Here is a 26,361-nt window from a genome sequence, read left to right as displayed (position 1 = left end):
ATTGTTTAAGGCCTGTCTCTAGATGGACTATAATTTCTGTGAGACCAGGAGACTGACTATATTTACCTTTGCTCAAGAATTTATCCCTAGGATCTAGCATATGGGCTGGAACATAGTTGGTCCTCAACTTTTTTTTTTCGTTTTATGTCTGATACTCAATTTTTTAACTGAATGAGTTTTTGCTTCTATTTTCCCCCTAATCTGTGAGCTCCTTGAAGGCAGAAACTATGTCTGGCTCATGTTTTTTTTCCGACAGTGCCTGGCACATTTCATGTCTGGTCAATATAATACAATGCAAAAACACGCATGGTAGAGGAAACTCTAACTCATGAGGATGTAATCTCTGTGAACTAATAAAAATCATGGGAAGAGCTGTGGACTTTTCACTGGCTGTGGAACTCACAGGTTTCAAGCCAATTATGCATAGACTTCAGCAGGTTAAGGGAGTTCTTGTGTGAACTCCCTTATATTGTGTGAACTCCCAAAATATTGTGTGAATATTTCTGAGAAAAGATTTTGTAGCTTCCATCAGATACTGCAAAGGTTTTCCTACCTCTTTGAAGATTAAGAATCACTGCCTTAGTAGTGCTTTTCTAACTTTTAAAATCATTGACTTGAAGGATGTACAATTTTGGTTTCTCTTATCAGTCTGATCCCATATACTTTGTAGCTTCTATAAATTCCTCAGAATTCCTCTACCATGGATTCCCATGTTTCTGTTCTGTCATTTAAAAGAGTTTTCTGGCAAAAGGGATACAAATATACAGATTTAATCTGCTATTTTTGAAACAGAAGCCTTCCAAACCAGAGTGCTCTTTTAAAGCATAATGCCACTCTCTGGGATAAAATCCAGACTACAAAGCCAAGCAATGTGAGCCCGGACCAGTGTGGTGCAGTTGGTTGGGCTGTGTCCTGCAAAGTGAAAGTGCCAGTTAAATCCGAGTCAGGGCACATGCCTGTGTTATGGCACATACCAGCTTGGGGTATGTGCGAGACAACCCATCAATGTTTTCCTTTCTCCCTCCCTTCCCCTCTCTCTAAAAGTAAATACCTTTAAAAAAAAAAAAAGCCTAGTAATGTGAAGTCCTTTCTATGCTTGCCAACCCCTCACCCCACCTAGGTCTTTTGTTACTTCCTATTCCCCTTACATATTATAGTCCTCTAATGTATGTGTAGTTCCATATTGTACTTCTGTAAATTTGCACATTTATTTGCAACAAATACTTGAGTTTCTTATATGTGTTGGTGTCAGGCATTATACTTGTTGCTAGGGTTACAATTAAAAAGACAACCTAGTGCACTCATAATTTATCTTCTACTTGGGAGAGGCAGTAAATATGTACTATATTTGGTGGTTATAAGTTCTACGAAGGAACTTAAGGTAAGAGAGATTGAGAATAGAATGCAAAGAGTTAAGAGTACCTCTTTTTCACTCACAATATACACTTATTCTTTATACCCCATCCTCTGTGTGTTCAGAATGCCCTATCCTTTACTCCATGTTATTGCAATAGTATTTTGAAATTGCCCAGGAAGACTCCCAACATTCACTGATGGCAGAAACTGGATGTTGTCCATTGTTGCATCCCCAGGGTCAAAAACTTATTTTTGCATTAAACGGATTTAGCAATTTATGATTTCTGAGAGGTTTTTGTGTAGTTATCATTTTTTTCAGAGGTAGGCAGAGAAAGTCATTTATAGTACACTTTACAAATGAGACTTGAAGCTCAAGAGGTATATGCCCAGGAATCTTTTTATTCCCATTCCACTGTTATATTCACAGTCCCACAATGCTTAACAACTCCACTGCAAGTATTTGAGGCTGTGAGCAGTTCCATGCAAAAAATACCATTAAAAGTAAACATTTTTGGACTTCTGGCCAAGATGGAGACATAGGTAGACACATGGTGCCTCCTCACTCAACCAAAACAAGGACAAAAAAATTAAAAACAAGAAATAACCAGAACTGACAGAAAAACCAAACAGTATGGAAGTCCAAAAACCAAGGAGTTGAAGAAACATTCATCCAGACTGGTAGGAGGGGTGGAGTCCGGCAGCCAGGTAGAGGACTCACGGCAAGGCAGCAAATGGTGGACTGGGGCAGGCAAGGCAGTGGCTTGTAGACTGGGCAGTCCCACATTTGCATGCAGATAAACCAGGAGGAACAACTGGGGAGCAAGACAGCACAACCCAGGGCCTGAGTGCGGGGAAATAAAGCCTCAAAACCTCTGATTGAAAACACCTGTAGGGGTTGAGGCGGCAGCAGAAGAAACTCCCAGCCTCACAGGAGAGTTCATTGGAGAGACCCACAAGGTCGTAGAACATATACAAACCCACCCACCTGGGAATCAGCACCAGATGGGCCCAGTTTGATTGTGGAAAGTAGGGGAAGTGACTGAAAGCCAACAGATTGCGGAGCAAGTAGCAATGCTCCCTATTAGATGCCTCCCCAACATACAGCACCACAACGCAGCAACGTAACTTGCCCAGCCAGGTGAACACTTTAGGCTCCTCCCCTTACTACATAACAGACAGACTGAGACAAAAAAAAAAAAAAAAGGCCCAAATGAAAGAACAGTTCAAAGCTCCAGGAAAAAAATACAACTAAGTGACAAATACACAGCCAACCTATCAGATGCACAGTTCAAAACAATGCTTATCAGGATGCTCTGGGAACTCACTGGGTACTTCAACAGTATAAAAAAAGACACAGGCAACAATGGACGTCGTATTATGTGAAATAAAAATCTACAAGGAACCAACAGTGACAGGAAGGAAACCAGGACTCAAATAAACAGTATGGAGTAGAAGGAAGAAAGAAACATTCAACCAGAACAGAATTAAGAAACAAGAATTCAAAAAAATGAGAGGCTTAGGAACCTCTAGGACGTCTTTAAACTTTCCAACATCCGGATCATAGGGGTGCCAGAAGGAGAAGAGGAAGAGCAAGAAATCGAAAACTTACTTGAAAAAAATAATGAAGGAGAAATTCCCCAATCTGGCAAAGGGAATAGACTTCCGGGATGTCCAGGAAGCTCAGAGAGTCCCAAAGAAGTTGGACCCAAGGAGGAACACACCAGGGCACAACAGATTTTATTACCCAAGATTAAAAATAAGGAGAGAATCTTAAAAGCAGCAAGAGAAAAGGAGACAATTACCTACAAAGGAGTTCCCATCAGACTGTCAGCTGATTTCTCAAAAGAAACCTTACAGGCAAGAAGGGGCTGGAAAGAAGTATTCTAAGTCATGAAAGGCAAGGGCTTACATCCAAGAATACTCTATCCAGCAAAACTATCATTTAGAATGGAAGTGCAGATAATGTGCTTCCCAGATAAGGTCAAGTTCAAGGAGTTCATCCTCACCAAGCCCTTATTATATGAAGTGTTAGAGGAACTCATCTAAGAAAAAGAAGATAAAAATTAAGAACACTGAAATGACAACAAAGCCACAGCTATTAACAACTGAACCTAAAAAAATAATAATAATAAAATGAACTAAGCAAACAACTAGAACAGGAACAGAATCACAGAAATGGAGATCACATGGATGATTATCAGTGGGGGAGTGGGATGGGGAGAGAGGAGGAAAAGGTACAGAGAATAAGTAGCATAAATGGTAGGTAGAAAATAGACAGGGGGAGGGTAAGAATAGTATAGGAAATGGAGAAGCCAAAGAACTTTTATGTACAATCCATGAACATGAACTAAAGGGGGGGATATGTGGGTAGAAGGGGGTGTGCAGGGCGGAGGGGAATAAAGGAGGGAAAAAATGGGACAACTGTAATAGTATAACCAGTAAAATATATTTAAAAAAAAACATTTTCGTTGGCTTTCCAAGCACTGCTGGGCTGAAGATGGTGGGAAGAGGCTGGATGTTCCATAGCAAGTCATGCTTAATGCAAACTATGCTTACCCTGCCCTCCCTCTATTTTTAAAAATAAGTAAGCTGAAGGGACCATCAAATTCAAGATAATTTTCATGGTGAATCAATTCCAGTCATTCCACCCACTAGTCTGCCAAATGGATATTACATAGTGGATTCATGTGTCAGGGTGTAACTACATACAGACTCATTTAGTTCTTATAACCACATGAGGTAGGTATTAGTCCCATTTTATGCATGAGAAAATTGAGATACAAAAAATAACTTGCTTAAGGTCACATCATTCCTTATCTGAGCTATAACAATCTCTGAACCAATCTCCTAGTTTCTTCTCTCATCCAAACAATAGCCAGGGAGAACTTTGGAACATGTTAAATACATCATCATATCATGCCCTTGCTCCAACTTTCCAATGGTTATTCCTTTTACACTTTAGTGTGGCCTATAAGCAGTAAGTAACCTTTGCTTATGTCAGCGTTTCTCCTTCCACACTTACCCTTGCTCACAGAGCTCCAGCAGTACAGCTGTTTGCTGGCCTCCAAAAAGGCAAAGCTATTTTACTTCCTGTTTGTCTAGAAAGTTAATTTCCATCTTTATATGACTTGCTTGCTTTTATATCATAGCTCCTCTCTGAAAAACCTTATGCCCATCATTATCCTCTCACCTTGGTTATTCTTCATATGTACTTACACTTCCGGGAATCTATCCAATTTATCTTTTACAATTTGTTATCTCTGGTACAATGTAACTTTTGGGAAGTTGGGGGCCTTGTCTCTGTTCAGTGCTGCATTCCTAGGGCCTATATTATCAGGCAAGACAGGTATTTCACAAATGGATGAATGAAGCTTCATACAGAGCTTATCTTTGTCTTTTATTTGGCTGCAATGTTTAAACCTAAGAAGGCAATAAAGCAACAGCAATCCTATGCATGGCTTTATGACACAAAGTTTTAGGTTCTGCAGTATTGGGCACAATTTATTTTTTCTTGTTTAGCTTTAAGTCCATAGGAAATATAAACACCCAAAGATGGCAAACCAGTTAGGTTTAGGTGAGTTATTGTTTTACAAGCTAAAATACTTTCAAAAAAGTATTTACTCTAGCACTGATGAGCTCCTGATGTATGTACTCTACTAAGAAACAGAAATAACAGTGGATAATGGTGAGTCCTATTCACCAGTCTCTATCAGTGATATTCCGTCATTGTGCCACCAGACTTTTGTTTAATCCTCACCCAAGGACAATTATTTCATTGTTTTTTAGAAAGGGAGAGAGGAAAGGAGAAACATTGATTGGGTGCATCCTGTATGTGGCCCAGACCAAGAATGGAACCTACAACCTTTTGGTTATGGGATGATGCTCCAACTGAGCCATACTGGCAAGAGCACACAGTAATTTTTAAAACATGCACTAAGTCTGAATCACTGACCTTTTTTCCCCTTAGATTGTCAAATAAAAAAATGACAACAGTCAACACAATAGCCCTCTGGTGTGAATGAACCAAAATTGTACCTACTTTGTCAGATCAGCAAAAAAATATTTTTGATCTGCCACAGAATTAGTCTGTGTACGCCATAAGCTGAAAAAGTTTGAAAACCAAAGGTCTACATCAATAAATTTTTTCATCTACTGCACAGAAACAGATGCAGTTTTTGCTAGATAGGGATAGAAGGGCTGAAATAGCAGCCGTGACCACTGAGAGACCATGCAGACAACGTTTAAAGATGTTAAACCAAAGTGTTTTTAATTTCTGTGGAACACAGGAAATTAAAGAGTACATGATTTTTATAATTTCCTCATCTCAGACAGTTAGGCATAGCATAGCAGATCATATGGCAGTTTGAGGGAAATAAAGTTTAAAATTATTTTCTCCAGAGCTTACAATCCAACAGAAGGAACTATTTGTAGCCATTGTAGCTAGAGGTCATTAGGGAATGTTTTGTAGAGACAGTGAAAATATAACTTTAGTAACTATGAATCCATTTTAATGCAGAAATAAGGACATTTTAAAAACCGAAGGTATGAAATAAGTAATAGTCCAAAAGGCACAAAGAAATAAAATTCCCTTGATGGCTTACATCAGCAATTCTTGACCCACAGACCATGGACAGGCTTCAGGGGAACCCAAGAACCAAAGGGTTCTATTGGTAACTTCTCAGGGTTCACTCTTCTAGAAACAGGGGAAATAGCACTCACATTTTCAAAGGTCAAAAAAGGTCTTTTTTGCAGTTGATGTTGCAAAAAAGATTTTGAGAGTTTATATTTTAAGTCCTTGGACAATCAACCTCTAAAAGGTTGGGTTGAGAATGAAGACCTTCTATATCAGGCTAATAATGTAGATTTTTTTTTTAACCTCTAATTGAGGCTTTTGTACAGACTTGGTAGACAGGGTAAATGCAAAACTTTGCGATGAGTTAGATGTGAAAGGTCAAGAAAAAACATTGAGGATGAAATCAAGGTTTTGATTTGGAATAGTGAGTATAGCCAGTTACAGTATTGGTGGAAGATGAAATAAGTTTGGAGCATTCAGAGACAAATGGACAGTTGAAAATACAGGTTTAGACATAGCTGGGAGTCAGTAATGCTAATTTTAGCTGAAGGAGTTAAGATGATCCAACCATTATTTGTAAATAATGGAGAGACACAATAGCAGAAAACATCAATATTTAAGAAGAGAAATATAAGAGGAATAATCAAAAAAGGTTGGAATATCTTGGTGTCTAGCCCAAAAAAGGAGTGGTAAGGTCAAGCACCCCCTTCCAGGGATCAGCTGAAAGTAGTGATAAGAAATGCCAGCTTGTTAGCGTTAGAGAGGTGAAAAAGTGCAAAGAATGTAGGCCACTGGTAAGGGTCTTGCCAAGATTTTATTTGTAGCAGATTGTTAACATTTTTAAGAAAATAAAATCTCCTGGCTGGCATAGCTCAGTAAATTGAGCTCGGGCTGCGAACCAAAGTGTCGCAGATTCAATTCCCAGTCAGGGTACATGCCTGGGTTGCAGGCCATGACCCTCATCAACCGCACATTGATGTTTCTTTTTCTCTCTCTCTCCCTCCCTTCCCTCTCTAAAAATAAATAAATAAAATCTTAAAAAAAAAAAAAAAGGTAGGACATTAAAAAAATAAATAAAATCACCCCATTTTCATAAAAGCAAGCATATGCATCAAGTTTAAGGGGTTACATGGATACTGGGATGAAAGCTTAGTGATCTATAAAATCCCCAGGGCTGAAAAATATTAACAGTGATTTCCAATCTATAAGGGTTTATAGATTGATGATGAACTATAACATCTCTCAGTAACAACTCCTTTAGAAAGGAATCTTAACTACTGTTAATAAACTAATTATGGTTATCATTTGGCAGATTCCAATTTCTCAAAATGATGGTACACTGGGATTGTTAGTATGGCTAAAGTATGTATTATCAGAATTGAAAGAATTTTAAGGTCCACAGAGACACACACCATAGCCAAGTAAGATTCATTGAATCTTTTATTTGGAAGCCAGAGGTGGCCCTACCCCATTACAAATTGCCCTCGCAGCCATCAGAAGTTCTTGCAGAAGTCACCCCTCCAAGGCTTCCACAATGCCCCTTCATCTTATGTTGTCTTTTCCCTACCCTTACCATCAATCTTAACTTTTCTTTAAAAAAATCAAAATCAAAACAAAACATCTCTATCAATAGCTAGAGATACACACCACTTTCTGAGATATTGACTGCAAATAAAAAACCATGTTGTTAGAATTTTGTAAAGATCATATTAAGAACTATATTGCTCTATCACCCTTTCTAAGATAAAATGATTTTAACTTTTTAGAACTTATGGGTTGAGATGTAGTTCAAGTAGTAACTTCAGAGCTCTATAGTAGGACATTATTAGCATTTAAGAAAAATATTTGTTACCTACCTAACAATGACCATATAGTGCTAAGAGGTTAACTTAACCATGTCCTTAAGTATGTATATATATTCCACTAATCCATGAATCTAGAGAAGCATTTATTCACTAATGGATTTTGTTTTCTCTGATTAAAAATCTTCTCATCTTATTTTTTCTGCAGCTAAACTAGAAAGTTATAATTTTTCTCCTAAAAATGCAATGATGTTCTTTCTTAAATATTGCCATCTCGGATTTTCTTGTCAGCCTGCTTCAGGGAAATCCACGTGTTCAATATGCTTGCTCGAAGTTTGGCCCACACCAAGTGGTTGTTTAATCCAAATATCTGAGCTGCAAACTGAGCTGATCCTTCTGGAGAAAGTATGGTTGAACAGCCAAGACCTATTGGTTCAGAAAGGAAAAGAGAAAATTGAGCTGTCAATTAATACTGAAAATACTACTTAAGCAAACTATTTAAAAAAACATTTTATTAATTTATTTTTAGAGAGGGGAAAGGAGAGAGAGGGAAACGTGATGTGTGGTTGCCTCTTGCACATTCCCAACTGGGGCCCTGGCTTGAAACCCAGACATGTGTCCTGACTGGGAACCGAACCAGTGACATTTTGGTCCACAGGCCGGCATTCAATCCACTGAGCCACACCAGCCAGGGCTTAAGCAAACTATTTTATACTCAGAGAAGTCCTGTTAGCCAGGTAATAAAAAGCTACTGCACTAGTCTTATTTCAAGTAGTTACCTGCAGAAGGAGTTACTACCCTTGCTGCTGGAGTCGTGAGGCAACTACAAGAGGAAAGTGATGTTTATCTTTACTGCCATGAGCAGGTGTTTTATACACATCGTCTATCACTCTGCTTTCTGAATCCACTGGCAAAGAAATTCACCTTTTTCAAAGTTCTTTTTACATACACAATCCCTTTAAACCCCTGGTGAAGGATAAGAAAAATAAAGCAAGGGACAAGGTTAAGTGGGCAGAAGCACCTGTTCTTAGACAAACTTGAGGTATGCTAATTGCTCTTGATAATATCCTCGCTACTAATTTTGTCTTTACACTCAAACTATTGTAACATTTTTAAGTGGTAAAAAAGTCAAATCCAAGGGATAATCTTAATAAATATCAGGTTAGAAATAAATTCAATAGTAATAAGATCTAAAAGACCACAGAACAAAAAAGTAACTTCCTTAAGGGCCACAATTTCCCAGGTAGAGTTTCATCAGGTGGTGCTATTATGTCTGTCACTAAAGTCAAGGACTATAGTTTTAGTTTATGGATCCAAAAGCTCCACTTTTGTAATATTCTTCAACTTCATCAGGCTCTTTACTCTCAATATACTACTCCCAATAAGAACAGATTAAAGTGCAAATCACAAAGTTAATTTATTTTGTATGAATACATTAAGTTTTGCAGCTCTACCACTTATGTCACAACAGTCACTTTACTTAATGTTAATTTTAATGTCACTATCCCAAAGATAATGACACTGAAGATGGGAATGATAATGTCGACATAAGAAACATCCAAACCTACAGAAAATTTTTATGAGTTTATTTGAGCCAAACTGACAACTGCCAGAAAGCAAAATCTCAACAGATGGAGAAAATGATCTGGATAATGGCAGTTTTACCTTTTACTTTATATATTGCACACCAGAATCAAAAGGGAAGACATAAGGGGGTTCCACAAAATCCATTGGTGATAGATTAGGGAGGTGGGAGGAAGCAAAGAGGGGGAAATCTCTGAGATTGGATAAAAAGTAAAATGAATAGACACATACTTCTTTTACATTGGTGGGTATAGGAGAGTTAACAATATTTACAGCACATTATTTACAACAAGATAAAGAGTTTCAGTGGTCTCAGGTTCTGGTGGGAGACTGTGCCCTGAGGGGTCAGGACAAGGGAGATTACTCTGACATTCCAAAGGTATATTAATCATAGGCGCAAAAAGACAACAGGCAAGCTAAGTTAAGGTAAAGACTGATCTTTATCAAGAAAGATACCAACCTAGGACTTGACTACCACCATGACTCTCAGGAAGTTTTAATTTCAGACCATCCTATGTGGTTACTTTAGTTCTCTGAGTCTGTAAGGCCACCATGCAGGCCTCCTCTGAGCTTGTCAGGTATAGTGCATGGCCCTTTTCGTTGACAGTAACTAGTAGCTATCTTACTGAGGATTCAATGAGTTAACCCAGATATAGTGCTTACAGCAGCGCTGGCACATAGTAAGTATTCAATGAATGTCAGCCCTTATTAGGAGCAGACTAAGTAGAGTGTTCTACTCTAGTAACTGAAATACCTGTGCCTACCACACAGGACTCCCTTTCTGATACCAGGAAATCTTAATTAGCAAAATATTAGATTATCTAGAGAGCATGCCATAAGAGAAGAGAAATGGAGTTTTCGGGATTTTACTCAGGCCACTGCAATACTACTCCTCAAAAAATCCCCAATTCTAGTTATCACAATGTACAATCCTTTGAATCCCTATTTCTCCCTAGCAGTACGAGATAAAAACTGCCTAATTTTACCACATTCCTATGGATAGCTTTTTCTAAGCTCCATGGATGACACCCACACTATTTCTCTAGTATAGATTTGCTATTCTAGAGGAATGTAAGCTTTGTTTATAGCTATAGATTTTTAACTTGAAAAATTAGTAAGATTGCTCTCTGAAATTGTTTAAAAAGTAGTAAAGGGAACAAAGAAAATAGACACAAGCACAGCTGAAAGGCAAAGAAGTGGTCACTACTTGGCATGACAAGAAAATTTAACGCTAAACCGGACGCAGGGAAAGATGAGAAGCAGCCTGACTGACATTAGAGAACCAACTCAGAGGTCGAGGAATCAGTGGTACCAGACACATTAGGAGGGTGGAGTAGGGGGTGAAAATGGGGCTAACACGAAAACTGAAAGTCAAGAAGTAGTTTGGCTCACTGGTCTCCTTCCCCAGTCTACATACCTAAGCAACAGCCCCTTCTGGGTCATGACAGTTTTAAATTTTTCTGAAGGCAAAACAGAAAACGGACTAGGGAACACCAGGGACAGTGGAGGCAAGGAATGCCATTGTGAAATGAAGGGTTTAAGTTTACAGACAAATATTAAGATCCTCAGCTTCCCGAATGCCAGCAGCCAGGTTTACACAAGATAGGAGACTGAGACTAGAAAGGTACTGAGTCATTCTGGTCAAAGCACGAGAACAGACTGAAAGACACTGAAGCGAGGGGCTATTCAAAGGACAACGCTATCAGATCACCCTGCAATGGAGCCCACTTGTGACAAGCCTCACCCACCTGCACAGAGCTTCTGACTGGTTTGTTCCAGTGCCCAACTCTAGGCATTGTAAAAAACCAACGCAAGGAACCAATGTGAAAGACACAAATAATAATCTCAGAGAGATAAAAGATGTTATTGCCAAAATTAAACAAGAGGATGCTTGGGGGATGGAGGAAGACCATAGAACAAAAAAGAGCTCCTGGAAGTTAAAAATACCATAACCAAAATGAAAAACTCAATAGAAAGGTTGGAATGTAAACTTGAGAAAATATTCCAGAAAGTACAGCAACAAGAGAAAGAAAACAGAATAGTATCAAGAAGGTCTAAATTTGAATCATAGATCTAAAATGACAGAGAAAATGGAAGAGGAAGGAAATTAAGTAATTCAAGAAAACTTCCCAGGCTTTCTTGTGCCCCGGACGCAGTCAGCTGCTTTGGGATGAAGCTGAACATCTCTTTCCCAGCCACTGGCTGCCAGAAATGCACTGAAGTGGATGATAAACACAAACTTTGTACCTTTTATGAGAAGTGTATGGCCACAGGATTGCCACTGGTGTTCTGGGTGAAGAATGGAAGGTTATATGTTTCGAATCAGTGGTGGGAATAACAAAGTTTCCCCAGACAGCAGGGTGTTCTGACCCATGGTTGTGCCCGCCTGCTACTGAGTAAGGGGCATTCCTGTTATGGACCAAAGAAGGCTGGAGAAGGAAAGCAAAAATCTGTTTGGGGTTGCAGTGTAGATGCCGATCTGTGTTCTCAACTTGGTCATTGTAAAAAAAGGGAGAAAGACATTCCTGGTCTCACTGATACTACCATGTCTTGTTGCCTGGGGCCCAAAAGAGCTAGCAGAATCTACAAACTTTTCAACCTCTCTAAAGATCATTATGTCCACCAATATGCTGTGAGAAGGCCCCTAAACAAAGAAGGGGAGCAACCTAGGAACAAAGCACCCAAATTTCAGCATCTTGTTACTCCACGTGTCCTGCAGCACAAACCTCAGCGTATTGCTCTGAATAAACAGCATACTGAGAAAAGGAAGAGGCCACAGAATATCCTAAACTTTAGGCTAAGGGAAAAAAGGAGACCAAAGAAAAATGCCAGGAACACACTGCCAAGAGATATAGGCTTTCTTCTCAGAGCTTCTACCTGTAAGTCTGAGTCCAATCAAAAATGAGATTTTCTTAGAGTAGCAAATAGGAACAGACACCCAATTTAAAAGAAGAAGAAAAAGAAGTCTTTTCAGGACTAAAGAATTGGAGTTCTCTACATCAGAATGTGGAGTTCTATATTAAAAGCTCTTACTAAAAGCCCAGAATGAAAACAGACTCACCAAGACACATCTTTGTGAGATTTAAGGATGCATAAGCAAAATATCCTATAAGTGTCCCGAGGGAAAATTCATAAACAAATGAGACGACTGGAAGAACCTGAACACTAACTGGAAATCAGATGATTTTAAGAAATTACCATTAATTTTTCTTAGGTGTCATAATTATGATTTAAAAACTCAAGTCCTTACCACTTAGAGGCCAATTTAAATATTTAAGTATGAAATATCTAAGATCTGCTTTAAAATAATCCAGAAGAGGGCTACTGATGCAACAAGATGTTAATTGCTAAAGCTAGGTAATGGGTACATGAGATTTTATTATTCTATTATTGTGCATGTTTATAACTTTTTAATGCAAGAAAAAATTTCAGTGTGTATGCCGTGGTTGGTGTGGCTCAGTGGACTGAGTGCTGGCCTGAGAACCGAAGAGTCACCAGTTCAATTCCCGGTCAGGGTACACGCCTGAGTTATGGACCAGGTTCCCAGTAGGGGGTGCAAGAGAGGCAACCACACATTGATGTTTCTTTCCCTCTCTTTCTCCCTCCCTTCCCCTATCTAAAAATAAGTAAAAATATTAAAAAAAATTTCAGTGTATCTTACCACTAGGTAGTCGAAGAGAAGACCACACATCCTGAGCTCCCCAGTCTGGAGTGAGGGGAGGACAGCTGATAACTGGATACGCAGTGTTACCAGACATCACTGGTCCCAAACCATTGCTTCTGCCGGCCACAGCCACAAATACCGTAGGAATGCCATCCCCTAGGGAAATCACAAGTTTACAATTATGCTAAATACTTAAAAGCTACTTAAAGACAAGTTAAAAATAAAGGGGCTATGCTCAGCTCCTTCAGTTCTTTATCAGTCTCCAGAAAATGCATAAATAAGACATTATTAAATACATTTTCAAAGTACAAGGTTCACTCTGTCACTTATTGTATGTGAAGTAATGAAGAAACATGAATGGGTTTGGCCATCTTCAAGGTCGAGAGTATAGAAGCGAGGAAGGGGGTACCAACGTGCCAGTGAAGGAATGGATCAAAGGCCCCTTCTACTGCTGCCATTTAGGCTCACCGAAACGCAAAATGACAACAGCCGAACCACCGTCCTTCAACTGGCGATTTAAAGGCACTTCTTTAAATAAGAGTTCAAGACAAATTCAATACAGTACCCAAATATTTAAAACCATTCAATGTATTTTCTAACATTATCTCTTAAAACATCTTATGATAAAACTTATAAATCGTTCCTTTGCATTTTTCTGGAGAGTTCTGGCTTTTATTACCTTATCAGAGGGTTCTGGAGACCCTCCCCAGCCCCCCCCAAATTAATAATTTTGCTCCTGTAGCTTCAACCTCAGGCCTCCTATAATTGATATGGGCCCTATTTTCTGTTGGAACAGGTAAGAAATAGTATTTGAAGGGCTTCTTATTAGGCAAAGACTAATTCTAGTTTTTATCTTTCTTCTGTGCTTGAATTTTCAAATCATTCCCTTTGATCCATTCTTTTATGAGCTCCTACAACACCTTCAGCTCTTTGGAGCTGAGTATCATAAAAGCCTAGAATATCATATTCCACCCCCCCCTTGGAAATGTGGTAGAGCCCTTTTTCAGGATTATTAGTCTAAACATAAAATTCTTTGGCAAAATCAGAACATAGTGAAATGCTCTAGTAATGTGAGGTTTACCTTCATACTCTGCTTTAATCCTCAGAGTTTCATCTGGTCCTTTATGGGCAGAGGTTACTCGAAGTTCACATGGAATGCCAAAATTTTCACAAGCTCTCCTGATTTTTTCACTGTGACTGATATCAGAAATCGATCCCATCAACACTACAACCCTGCATTGACTTTCTGGTTTTAGAAGCAACTGGAAAAGAAAAACATGGATACAGCAAAAGACAATAAGGACAAAAGAGGGTATGAGTCAGTTTAGAGAACTACAGTTGTTTTTTTTTTAATTCTCACCTGAGGACATTTTTTCATTGCTTTCAAGAGAAAGGAAGGGAGAGAAACATCAATGCAAGAGAGAAGTGTCAACTGGTTGACTCCCATATGCTCCTGGACCAGGAATGAAACTCACAACCTACATATGTGTCCTGATGAGGGGTTGAACCTGCAACCTTTTGATTGCAGGTTCAACCTGCAAAAGATGGGATGATGCTCCAACCAACTGAGCCATACCAGCCAGGGCCAGAGCTACAGTTTACAGTAAAATTACATCTATCAGAATATTTTCTTTCTAAATAGACCAAACTTAAGATACACAGAACAAAATGATATTATTTTTCAAAATAATCTATATATAAAGTTCTTCATAATTAACTTAATGATTCTTAATCAGATAAATGTTTATTGTCATAATAAAAGAGGTAAATATTCAACTTTTAATTAATATTCAGAAAGCTATAAATATATTTTATTCTAGGATTTTTAGTATATTCTGTTTAATGAAAGATTTAAGGCATAATCAGCCAAAATACAGAGGTCATTTATAAATCTTTTGTATGTTACCTGCATGGAATTCAAATGCATAGTCCTAGACACGATGTTCTTTCTAAAAGGAAGTTATGACCCTTGGGTAACCACAAACCCTACTCAATTTCCACAGAATTATAGTTATCAAAATATGATAAATGAAGCGACATTTAATGTCCAGTGGAGCTCCAATTCTAAACTCTGCTGATGGAACTCATGCTAATGAAACTCCAAGGAGCAGTGGAGAGATGGGTGGGAAATGTGAGCCTTCTCCTGCAGTGGTGGGTAGAAACCCTTGTTTTTGGGAGGTGTGTACTGGCAAGCTTGACAGCAGGGAATCCAGTATGCCAATGAGGATAGCTCAGCTGGTACATATCATAAAGGTGCTCTTTCTTTAAAATTACAGAAAAAAGGAAAACACTGCACTCGCCCTTTTTGAATCAAAGAGTTCTTGGAGAAATACATAATACAATGTGGATGTACTACACAAGGCTTACCTCTACTCTTTCAGCAACCCACTCAAAATTTTTCTTAACCATCTGGAGCCCTTCGGGAGTTACTTCCTTGAGGTCACGATATGACTAGAAAATAAGGTAGAAAGTTTATAATGTAAGTATTCGATTAGTAATAGCCTTGCTATCTGAAATTTAGTTTCTGAGTTGTGGGTTACAGATTAGGACGAGCTTGCATAGCAAAGGATATATCTGAAAATGTATCCGAGCCTACAAATTCATTTCCTGAATTAGACTAAACAAAATTTAGATAGTGAAGTATACTTATATTTTTACTTAAGGATAAGTGCTTTCTGCACTAGCAACTACAACTAACTCTCATGACAATTCTCATATACAGTAAGTACAGAGAATCTTGTCCTTATTTGTTTTCATTGGAAAGAACAGAAATAGAACCCGGTAAGATCCAGAAGACTTGGGACAGATTTCCAGATCTGCCACTTAATTGTAATTGTAAAGATATCTATCCTTTCAGAACCTCATCTTAAATTAGTCCAACAAGGATAACCCTGGCTTTGTCAGTCTACTAAAATAATGAGAAATCTGCATTGTATATATAAAGTATTATTCCTACCTTTTTTTCAGGATATAGGAAATATAAGAAATATTTTTCTTTAAAATAAAAATAAATAGTAACCAACAACTCAGGTTCATACCGTAAGAAATAATAATTGCCATCTTTTCGTCCCATTTTCCCTTTCTTCTGTACCCCAGCCTTTCCTCGAAAAGAATAAAAAACCCTTAAATATCACCTACCTGTTTGTCTTTCTGTTGGCTTCGATCTCCTGATGGCCAGAGTCTCCAAGAGTCATTATCAATAACATCAGCAAGAACAATTTCTTTGGTGGTGACATCAACACCAAATTCAATCTAGAAACAGATCACCAAAAAAATTTTTTCAAAACAATACTACTAAAGATACTTCTCAGTTGTAATTTTTTACTTTCAAATCTCCTTTTATTATTTGTACCTTCATATCAACCAGTGTACAGTCCTGGGGCAACCAGGACTTCTCCAGTATCTCGAAAATAGCCTGTGTAGCATGACTCATGATGTCCACCTCAGTCTGGCCTATGACAAGTCCAGCAAAGCAAAATTTTGCAGCAATGAGCTGCTCCTCAGACCACTGTGGATCATTATTGGCATCATCCTAAAAATAAAGTATAGAATTAAAATCAATTTAAATATAAGATTTTTTAACTTTTCTGATAATCTGAAGTCTTTTTCTTGAGCACGAGTGCCTCAGAAATATTCATTTCCCCTGCAGATTTAATTTTTATTTAAAATACCCTTTAATTCACAGCAATTATTTTTAATTTGTCTATTTTCAGTAGTTACTTTTAAATTCAAAATATATAGGTAACTTATTCTAGGTCATAAAGTATTGAATTTGCTCTCTATAAACTAATTTAAATAGTTTGGAAAAAGAAAAGCAGTATGAATAAAGAAAACCAATATAAATTTATAACTATGGATTCCTATATCCTTTATTGCATGCTTTCATTTATAAGAAACATTGCTAATAGTTTTTCTGTACTAGAATATAAAAAGATCCCTCATATTAACCTTTATTCCAAACTCTTCCACAGTAAATTTAAAATTTTTTTGAATTGTTACTTTTCTTCCTAGTAACTGCTAATTTTAGTTTGTTCATTTTGTTAGTCAACTTGGTCAAAAGTTAGATAAATAGATTTTCACGAGTGTTTTCTTTCAAAAAGCTGAACTGTCATTGCTAATGGAAGTATACATTAACATTTCTGGAATGATAATTGCAATATAAAAAACTTTAATGCTTACATTTTTTACTTGGTAATTATGTTTGTTGCTACATTTTAGTTAAGACACAATCACATAAAATAAATACCTTAAAAAACATCTCCACTTTAGGAGGGTAAAACTTGTACCCTTCCTTGACACCAGGATTTCTTTTGAGGAAAGAACCAGTTGCTATTCTTCTACAAACCCATTCAATTGGAATCATTTCACACTTTGGTGCAATGAAAGCTGTCTCCCCACATTTTTTGGTGAAAGCAGTTTTGATACCTATATATTAATGATAAAAGGTAAAAAAGCAGCCATTAAAATTATATTTTAAGACTTAAAGTAGGTCTGAGGCATAATAAAACTCAAACCTTTATAAAAAATCAAAACAATAACCCTATGTAGCTAAATGCGCTACCCTTAAGTGGCCCTACCAAAAATAAATGTAATTTGGCTTTCTCCAACTTATCAAAATCTCAGGACTATTTCACTTTAATGTCACATGGAAAAATATACACTGGATCAGAAAATCTGAGCCCCAATATCTTTACCATGCATTCATTAATCTATTCATTCAAAAAATATTTATTGAGTACCTCCTCTGCCAATGCATACTTAACTTTACACAAAGCACATAAGTTATCTAAGTAGCACTAAATTACCCCTAAATCAGTTCTGGTTGCAGGAGTCTCATATTCTATGGCACATTATTATACAGGCCTTGTAAAATATCGATCTACTAGTCACAATCAGATATAACCTTAAATTTTGGGTAGCCCTTTTTCTCTTAATATTGGAAGCAAGTAATCCTTGAAAAACCATCCAACATGTAGCAATAGGAACACAATGGCCCATTTGGCCAAGAGCAAATAAAAGTATTTATCCTTCCTCTCCCTTCTCTCTTATTCAACTGTTACTGAAAAACTAAGACAAAGAACTGACTTATGATGTTTAGAATGGGAGCTATTTTATACGGTAGCCTTGGAAAATAACCATTTCTCTAAAAACAGTTACAATGTTTAATTATCAACCATATGATCCAGCATTCCACTTCTAGGCATTCTAGGTGCTAACTAATATTAAAGCCTGAAAATGATTATGTTAACTCATCCAGATGTTTTATTTACCATTAATGCTATGGTATTATTTTACACTGCAGTGTAGTAACACTTCCAGGAGAGGCAGTACCAAGAAGAATCTAAAGGAGGGACTCAAACAAGTAACTTGTACACCAATGTTCACAAGATCATAATTCATAGTAGCCCAAAGAGAGAAACCGCCTAAGTGTCCATCAAGAGGTGAATGGGTAAAGTGCAGTATACACACACAATGATTATTCAGTCACAAGGAGGAATGAAATTCTGACACATAGTACAACTATTAAACTTGGAAACACTACACTAAATGAAATAAAGAACAAATATTGTATAATTCATTCTACTTATGAGGTACCTAAAATAGGCAAATCTGTAGGGGAATGGAAAATTATTATTTAATAGGTCAGAGTTTCTGTCTGGGACCATGAATGTTATCGAAATGGACAGTGGTGATGGCTACAGTACTGTATACTTAAACACGGTTAAAATGATCAATTTTATGCATTTATATTTCATCACAAATTAATTTTAAAGAGTCCTGACCTAATTTATGCCAGAAACTGTCAATTAATTTTCTTCTTGTTTAGTCCTCATTAACACCCGATAAGGTAGATAGTATGATCACCCAACAAAACAGGCAAGGACACCAGCTATGTCAGGCACAGAGGTTATGTCAGCTAATAGTAGGTGCAGCAGGGTTTCCAACCTACACTGACCTCTGTGGGCTGCCTACAGGTTTATAGTTTGTTCTTGAGCCACGGCAAGAAAACTAGAATTCTGATTTACTAGTGCTCATGCCAGTGCTCTCCCCATTCTAATTTCCAGAAATACCTTAATTTGGAACATAAAAGCTGGTTGTAAAGAAAGCAATTTTAAATAGACTACTACTGGTGATTAACTAGACATAGCATTTATTCAACTATTAGCAAATGAAAATTACACAAGGCTTTTAAAAGAACTCCTAATCTGTCACCTAAAACTGATTTAACAATTTTTAAAAACCTAGGTCTTCCTTAATTTCACAACATATATAAAACCAAGAAAACTTTTTATTTCAACATATCTTGTGAGCCAAATAAGTTTAAGCTATGCTAAATGTGCCAAATACAGTACACTAAAGAGTACTTCTTTCAGGGTAATGAACTTCCCTGGTCACCTCAGATGCAGGACTTTCAAAGTCAAGACCAGGAGACTTCCTTAACAACTTAGAGCACCCTAGCCCCAGAAAGTACACTAAATAGTACTTTACTGAATAAGCAAATAAAACCCTGAGCCTGCACTTACCCTCCATTACTATGAAGTATACGATAAAATCCCACAGCTACATACAACTACCAGGGGTACACAGAAACTAATTTATTAACAATTTATAGTGTTAAGTAACTTTTTAAGATTTTAATGTATATGGGGAGAAGGAAATAACTTAGGAGGTTAAAAATGGTTCACTTATCTGAACTGTGTAAGGAACTTAAAATTAGTTTGATGCTCTTTAGAAATTTCCTCAGTCACTGGGAAACCACCAATCAAGGAGGCCTTAAAGTAAGAATATTGGATTGTACTACTTAGGAACTATGGGAAGTTCCTAAAATACTCACTCTGAATACACAATGGGATTTATAATGTGGATGACAATTTAAGTTGGTAATTAAACATTTTTTCTACTTGTAAGTGTGAAATGGTACTTTAGAAGAGGCAAAACCATCAAAAAACTATTCTGTACTGACTAAGTGGATTTAATTTGAATTACGTTATTTTGTGCAAGGCACTTAATCTATCTTGACTGGAAACAAAAGTAATAAATTTCCCTTTGGATTTCAGAAGGATTAATGTTTACTGGAAGCTCTAATAAATGAAAGGGCTGAGACTTCGGGTCAAGATGGAGGTATAGGTAAACATGGCTCACCTCCTCACACAACCACATCAAATTACAACTAAACTCGAGAACAATCATCACTCAGAACTGTCAGAACTTAAGTTGTGGGAAGTCCAACAACTACAGCATTAAAGAAATCCAGCCATCCAGACTGGTAGCGGGCAAGATGTGGAACGGACTGGTCCCACACCCATGTGTGGTGGTTAAAAATTCAGGAGGGTTATCTCAGGAGTGGAGTCACAGCCCCACACCAGGCCCCCAAACCAGGGTTTCAGTGCCAAGAAGATAAGTCCCTATAACTTCTAGCTTCCAAAACTGGCAGGGATTGAATTGGTGGAAGAACTGCTCTTCTTAAAGAACCCATACATGGACTTCCTCAGACTCACTCCCTCTGAGCTCCAGCATGGAGATAGCAGCTTGAAAGGCACCAGTGGCTTACAGGAACTAAAGGTCTAGCCTCAAGGCATGAGCCAGGGGACAGTTTTCTCCCAGACAGAAAGATATACAGAGGCCACTGTCCCTTTTCTGAACCCTCCCCACACAGTCACAGAGCTGACCAGCTTGGGGCCATTTCTGGAGACTCCATCAACCTGGCTGACACTGTTGGTCCTACTGTGGAGACTGCCTGAGGTTCTGTCCTACTCAATTCAGGGGCCCACCCAAGCTGCTAACAGTGATTTTTTTCATATGAATGGCTGGTCTTGGCTCAGGCTTTACAAATTTCCTAAATCCTCTCAAACAAGCAACCACTGGCCTCAGTAAGCCCCAGCCCCAGTATCTCTTGCTAAGTGGGCCCAGGCCCTGCCCTAGCAGCAGCCAGCCTAACTTCACAGGCTGGCCTGAGAATCTCAAATCCCAGCACAATTAGCAGCCATATGCTTTATAGCTCACGCAGGTGGCCCAAGCAGAACACAGGTGGGGACCAATCTTAGTCTGCACTACCCAGGAAACCCCCGAGTCTGTATACCAAGCAGACAGCTACAGACCACATTGGAGCACCACCACTCTATCCCTACACAGCTCATCTTCGTAGTGGGCAGAGGCTGGTAGTCAGTGATCATAGCCTGGCCTAGGCAAATCCCTCCCATGGCTCTGTCAACAACAAACAAGGCTCAACTACAAAAGGAGGGTACACCCAGCTTGGGTGATAGGGGAGGCTGTGCCACTGGACCCTACAGGACACCTACTACAGTAGGCCACACTACCAAGACAGGGAGTCATCGCAGCTCTACCTAATACATAAAAACAAACACAGGGAGGCTGCCAAAACCAGTAAACAAAGAAACATGACCCAAATGAAAGAAAAGATCAAAGATCTAACAAAATGGAGATAAGTAATTACCAGATGCAGAGTTCAAAGCAACGGTTATAAAGATGCTCAAGGAACTTAGTGAGGACTTCAACAGTATTAAGAAAGATCCATTTAGAAATGAAGAACACACTAACTGAAATAAAGAACAATTTACCGGGAAACAACAGTAGAGTGGATGAACCTGCAATCAAAGCAATGATTTGGAACATAAGGACGCAAAAAAAAACCCCCAATCAGAACAAGAAGAAAAAAAGAATCCAAAAAAATGAGGCCAGGATCTGGAAAAACTTCAAGCCTTCCAACATTTGCATCATAGTGGTGCCATAAGGGGAAGAGAAAAAGCAAGAAATTAAAAATCTATCTGAAAAAATAATGAAAGAAAACTTTAAAAGAGGCCCACTCCAAGGCACACCATAAGAAAATGCCAATGCTTAAAGATAGAGAGAATCTGAAAAGCAACAAGAGAAAAGAAGTTATCTACAGGGGAGTTCTCAGAAGACTGTCAGCTGATTTCTCAAAAGAAACTTTGCAGGCTAGAAGGGGTTGGCAAGACTTTTCAAAGTCATGAAAAGCAGGGACCTGAAGCCAAGGCTGCTCTACCCAGCAAAGCTATCATTTAGAATTGAAGAGCAGATAAAGAAGAGCTCCCCAGGCAGAAAAAGCTAAAGGAGTTCACCATCACCAAACCATTATTATATGAAATGTTAAAAGGACTTATATAAGAGAAAGAAAATCAAAACTATGAACAATAAAATGGCAAAAAATACGTGTCTTACAACTACTGAATCTAAAAACCAAACTAAAGAAATAAAAAGAACAGAGAATCATAGATACAGAGAACTTTTTAATGGTTTCCACACAGGAAGTGTGGTATGAGGGAATGCGTGAAGAGGCGAGGGGATTAAGAAGTACAAATAGGTAGGTACAGAATAGCCACGGGGATGTAAAGTACAGTATAGGAAGTGGAGTAGCCAATGAACTTATAGGCATGACCCATGGACATCAACAACGGTGTGGGGTTGCCTGATGGAGTGGGGGGTGCAGGGTAGAGGGGGCAAAATCATGACAACTGAAATAGCATGATTAATAAAATATAAATTTGCCTGGGTGGTGTGGCTCAGTGGATTGATCAAGGGCTGTGAACCAGAGGGTCACCAGTTTGATCCCCAGTCACGGTACATATCTGGGTTGCAGCCCAGGTCCCCAGTGGGGGCTTTGTGAAAGGCAACCATACATTGCTGTTTCTCTTCTTCTTTCTCCCTCCCTTCCCCTCTCTCTGAAAATGAATAAATAAAATCTTTAAAAAGTAAATAAAAATTTAAAATATTACAATAAAAAATGACAGGACAACTGGGAATACTGGAAATAAAAGGTGACAAAGTCATTAAATTATAAAATTAGAACTGAGATGATAAAGAACAAAGCTTTTATTTTACAGATAAGGAACTGGAGATATCAAAAGCTGAGTGATATAAGGCAAGGAGGCCACTGAAGGGAAAAGCTTCAATGTTTTACAAGCTGAAATTTCACAGACCACAGACCAATCAACTATCGACTGAATCCTGGCAGAAAACCCCATTATCCTAATCCCCCTTCCTTCACTTAAAATCTCCACAGAATGTTCTGATCTTGGTTTTATCTTTCTAATAAATTTCTCTATTGAAAATAGTGTTTATTCACTTTTGGAGTAGGAGGTAGCCCTGAAGATCTTTAATCTAGTCCAAATCCCTCAGTTGGGGAATGGCAGGAGGAGGTGTGGTTAGTCTTCAAACACTTTTCAGAGCTTTCTGTATTAGCTCGAAGGAGTAGTATAAAGAATAATTGTATGGAATTCCAGGGACTGAATTTCATTAATTAGAGCTGTCTAATACCAGAATCTGCTTTCTTCATAGGTATGTTCCTCAAGCTCCTTCATAGGTAAGTCTCTTAGGAAAATGTTATAGGAGAGAGAAGTTGCAGGGAAGATACATGTGTTGGGCAAAAACTATAGCAAATTGTTAAGATTCCTCTAAACTAACTAAATCATAGTACTTACTAATTTCAAACCAAGTAAAGTGTTATAGTCAAATTTAAGAGTTTCTGGTTCAATTTAAATAAGCTTACTAGTGAGATGCCTCCAAACAAAATGTTGTTAATCCAAATAATGTCACCATTCTATGAAAAGAGATCAGAGTGCAGGGTGGAGGGGAGTGAAGGGGGGAAATGGGACAACTGTAATAGCATAATCAATAAAATATATTTAAAAAGAAAAAAAAGAGATCAGAGTGTGTTGAAAGGAAGAGTTGGGGGTGGGGGGGGAGCCACTAACTTGCTCCATGTAATAACTAAATAAATAAATAGCATGTTAATACAATGTGTCATTTCCTCCTAAAAAAGACCAATATGTGTATGTGAGAGAGAAGGGGGAGGCTACTGGGAAAGGTACTTACCTGCTTCCTGTAATAACTGGAAAATACAACTAGTAATTTTATTTGAGATCGCAGCTTTTCCTTCCAGGTGATTCTTTCTGGCTGCATTTCCTGCTGTAATCTGGTCCTTGGACTGCAGGAGGACTTTTCCAGGACTATCTACCAACTCATAGACTTCTTTTGTTTTACCCTCATAAAGTTTTTTACCAATGTTCAGTACTGTGGAGACAAAATGGAAACATCAAATTTCAGGAGAAAATTTCCTGAATATTGAAAACTAAATACTTAGGATGATGAATCAGTGAACATACAAAGTGGTTAAGTAAAAACTGCATAGAATCTTATACTCTACAAAGTACTTTCACATGCATCATCCCATTTCATTCACATGATTTTGTGAAAAATTATTATGTAAATAATTACAGAGCTTAAGAAACAAAGTTATCAAAAACATGGAGGTCACACAATTAGAAAATGGCAGAGTCAGACAAAATCCTAAATCTGAGATCAAATTTTATGGTCTTTCCACTATCAACCTGACTTGCATGGCAGAACTGAAACACAATTAAGATCCATTAAAATTAAATAGACTAGTTTTTCACATACATACTTACAACATAACTAAACTAGCTTGCCAGGGGAAGGGGGGGGCTGCTTTCTTCCAGATGGGTTCTTGATTCCAAGTTAATGTGCAAGAGGAGGCACCTCCACCCACCATTAGCCCATTTGCAAGCAACTTTCCCTTATTTTTCAATCCTGTATCCCAATCCTACACCCTTAACCCTTTCTCTTAACAGTTGGCAGTAAACTATGAGGATGTAAGGACGAGTATCCAATTTTGATGCAGGTTTTCAGCCCTAAAGAAAAGTAGACCCTCATCATTAGAAAAAATAATTTAGATGAAGATTAGAGGTAACAGAAGTTTAAGTACTTCAAATTTCCAAAGGCAGAAATCATTCTAAATTTTCCCTGAACACTGACTCATTCCCAGTATCACCATTTTTTAGTGTCCATGTGTTGGATAGTAGGGATATATACCAGTAAAAGGAGACTAAGTTCCTTCTATCAAGCGACTTGAGCCTGAGAGAAGATAAAATTTTAGAATAAGCTTTCATAATGTAAAACGTGAGAAACATACAGACTATGAGATCACAAGTTGCTAGCAGAGCCTAATCTAGTCCAGTTATCACAAAAAAAGTCTAGAACATCTAAAGAATGATCAAAAAATTTAATCAGAAGAGGAACAGGACCGATAACAACTAATGAAATTAAAGCAGCATAAATGGCACAATCTTTCCTGAGGATCTAATCACTTATTGTGAACAAAGTGATTATGGAAATGACAAATGCGAGGTGAAGCAAGTAAACATTTTGCCTGGTGGTTTCGGAGCAGTCCAAAGGCCACCATGGCATCAAAAGACTACTTTAAGAACACATACCCAAAGTCTGGAGAGAAAACAACAAAATTTTCAGAAGGTTCAATTATTAAATTTCTGGCAAGACTTGGGTTTGAAGAGTCAACATTAGATGTTCCTGTGTTTTTCAGTGCCCATTGATTACAAAATTGATTTCCAGGCACCTTTCCAACCCCTGGCCACTTCTCGTTCCAATTATCCTCTTTCTCCACTTTGTTCCCTTTCCACACTCCAAGGGCAGTTCTGCGTGTTTCAAAAAGTTTGGGGAGGCCTGGGCGCGCTTTGTTTTCAACGCACCATTTGGCAGCGCCTGGGCCACGTGTCCGCCCGCCCCCAGGTTTGCAGGGGTGGGGCACTGGCCCGGGAAGCTTACGGGGCGCGCACGTGTCCGCGCCGAGCCAAGGAGCTCAGGGCCGGGGAGGCGGGAAGGCAGTGGAGAGCAGGGTTGCCCGGGGGACTCCTGGGCATGCCCGTTACTCACCCTGTGCTGTCGCCATTATCCTGGGTGGGCTGGGGCCAGCTGTAGCGCTAGGACTCTGTAAAAGAGGAGTGGTCAGAGAGACTGACGAAGCGAGGGGGACGCGGCCCACAGACACTTCCCCGGCGGGGCGAAGTAACCTAGAGCGCGCGCTCTGGTCAATAACCACAGCAGACCCACGCGGTCTCTGCCCACCCGCGAGGACTGCGACTCCCAGAGCGAGCGCTTCTACACAGGATTCCCGCCGCGCAGGCGCAGCGACGCAAACTGTCTGCTCCCGCCCTCGCCCCGCCTCCGCCCCGCCCGCGGGAAAGAGGGGGGGAAAGTGGCGGGGAAAGTGGTGGGGAAAGTGGCTGGCACCTACGGCCCCCTCCGGTCCCAGCTAGACAGAATCTAGCGGAGCGTGTTCCCTTCTCCGCAAGGAGAGCAGTTCAGAGGTTGGAGTATACCAAGTAGTGACGGACGGGGGTAAACATATAGGGAAGGGCATACAAAGTTTAAATCCTCTGGGAAAGAAATGACGTTAACCCAGTCTCATCACTTAAGTCTTAGGTCCTGAAAAATAACGGTGACTTCTACGTGCTGAGAAATTATCTTCCCTCCGGGCTCCAGTGGAAGACTAGCTCCACCCCGCAGTGTCCGTGACGCCGCCCCTC

General features: G+C 38.8%; 1 protein-coding gene and 1 pseudogene across 1 annotated transcript; one reads left to right on the top strand and one right to left on the bottom strand.

Moving 5' to 3' along the window:
- Window positions 1-7,351: 7,351 nt before the first annotated feature.
- PAICS (phosphoribosylaminoimidazole carboxylase and phosphoribosylaminoimidazolesuccinocarboxamide synthase) lies at window positions 7,352-25,955 on the bottom strand. The gene is made up of 9 exons (XM_028506954.2): window positions 25,709-25,955; window positions 23,834-24,031; window positions 17,226-17,404; window positions 16,332-16,511; window positions 16,118-16,231; window positions 15,347-15,430; window positions 14,061-14,241; window positions 12,977-13,135; window positions 7,352-8,157 (listed from the first exon to the last, which is right to left on the bottom strand). The coding sequence occupies exons 1-9, from the start codon at window positions 25,722-25,724 to the stop codon at window positions 7,991-7,993; spliced, it is 1,278 nt and encodes a 425-aa protein (XP_028362755.1). The 5' UTR covers window positions 25,725-25,955; the 3' UTR covers window positions 7,352-7,990.
- On the top strand, window positions 11,486-12,736 carry LOC114492581 (annotated as a pseudogene).
- Window positions 25,956-26,361: the final 406 nt, after the last annotated feature.

This window comes from Phyllostomus discolor, chromosome 1 (assembly GCF_004126475.2).
Source record: "Phyllostomus discolor isolate MPI-MPIP mPhyDis1 chromosome 1, mPhyDis1.pri.v3, whole genome shotgun sequence".
Lineage (NCBI taxonomy): Eukaryota > Metazoa > Chordata > Mammalia > Chiroptera > Phyllostomidae > Phyllostomus > Phyllostomus discolor.
This window is presented reverse-complemented; position numbering and strand designations above follow the sequence as displayed.

What these genes read in the sequence shown, in the direction of transcription:
- PAICS (XM_028506954.2), bottom strand. An exon ending in CCAGTTATTACAGGAAGCAG is followed by an intron (nt 17,405 to 23,833) that starts GTAAGTACCTTT and finishes ATTAATATATAG; the next exon opens with GTATCAAAACTGCTTTCACC. An exon ending in GTACACTGGTTGATATGAAG is followed by an intron (nt 16,232 to 16,331) that starts GTACAAATAATA and finishes ATCTGTTTCTAG; the next exon opens with ATTGAATTTGGTGTTGATGT.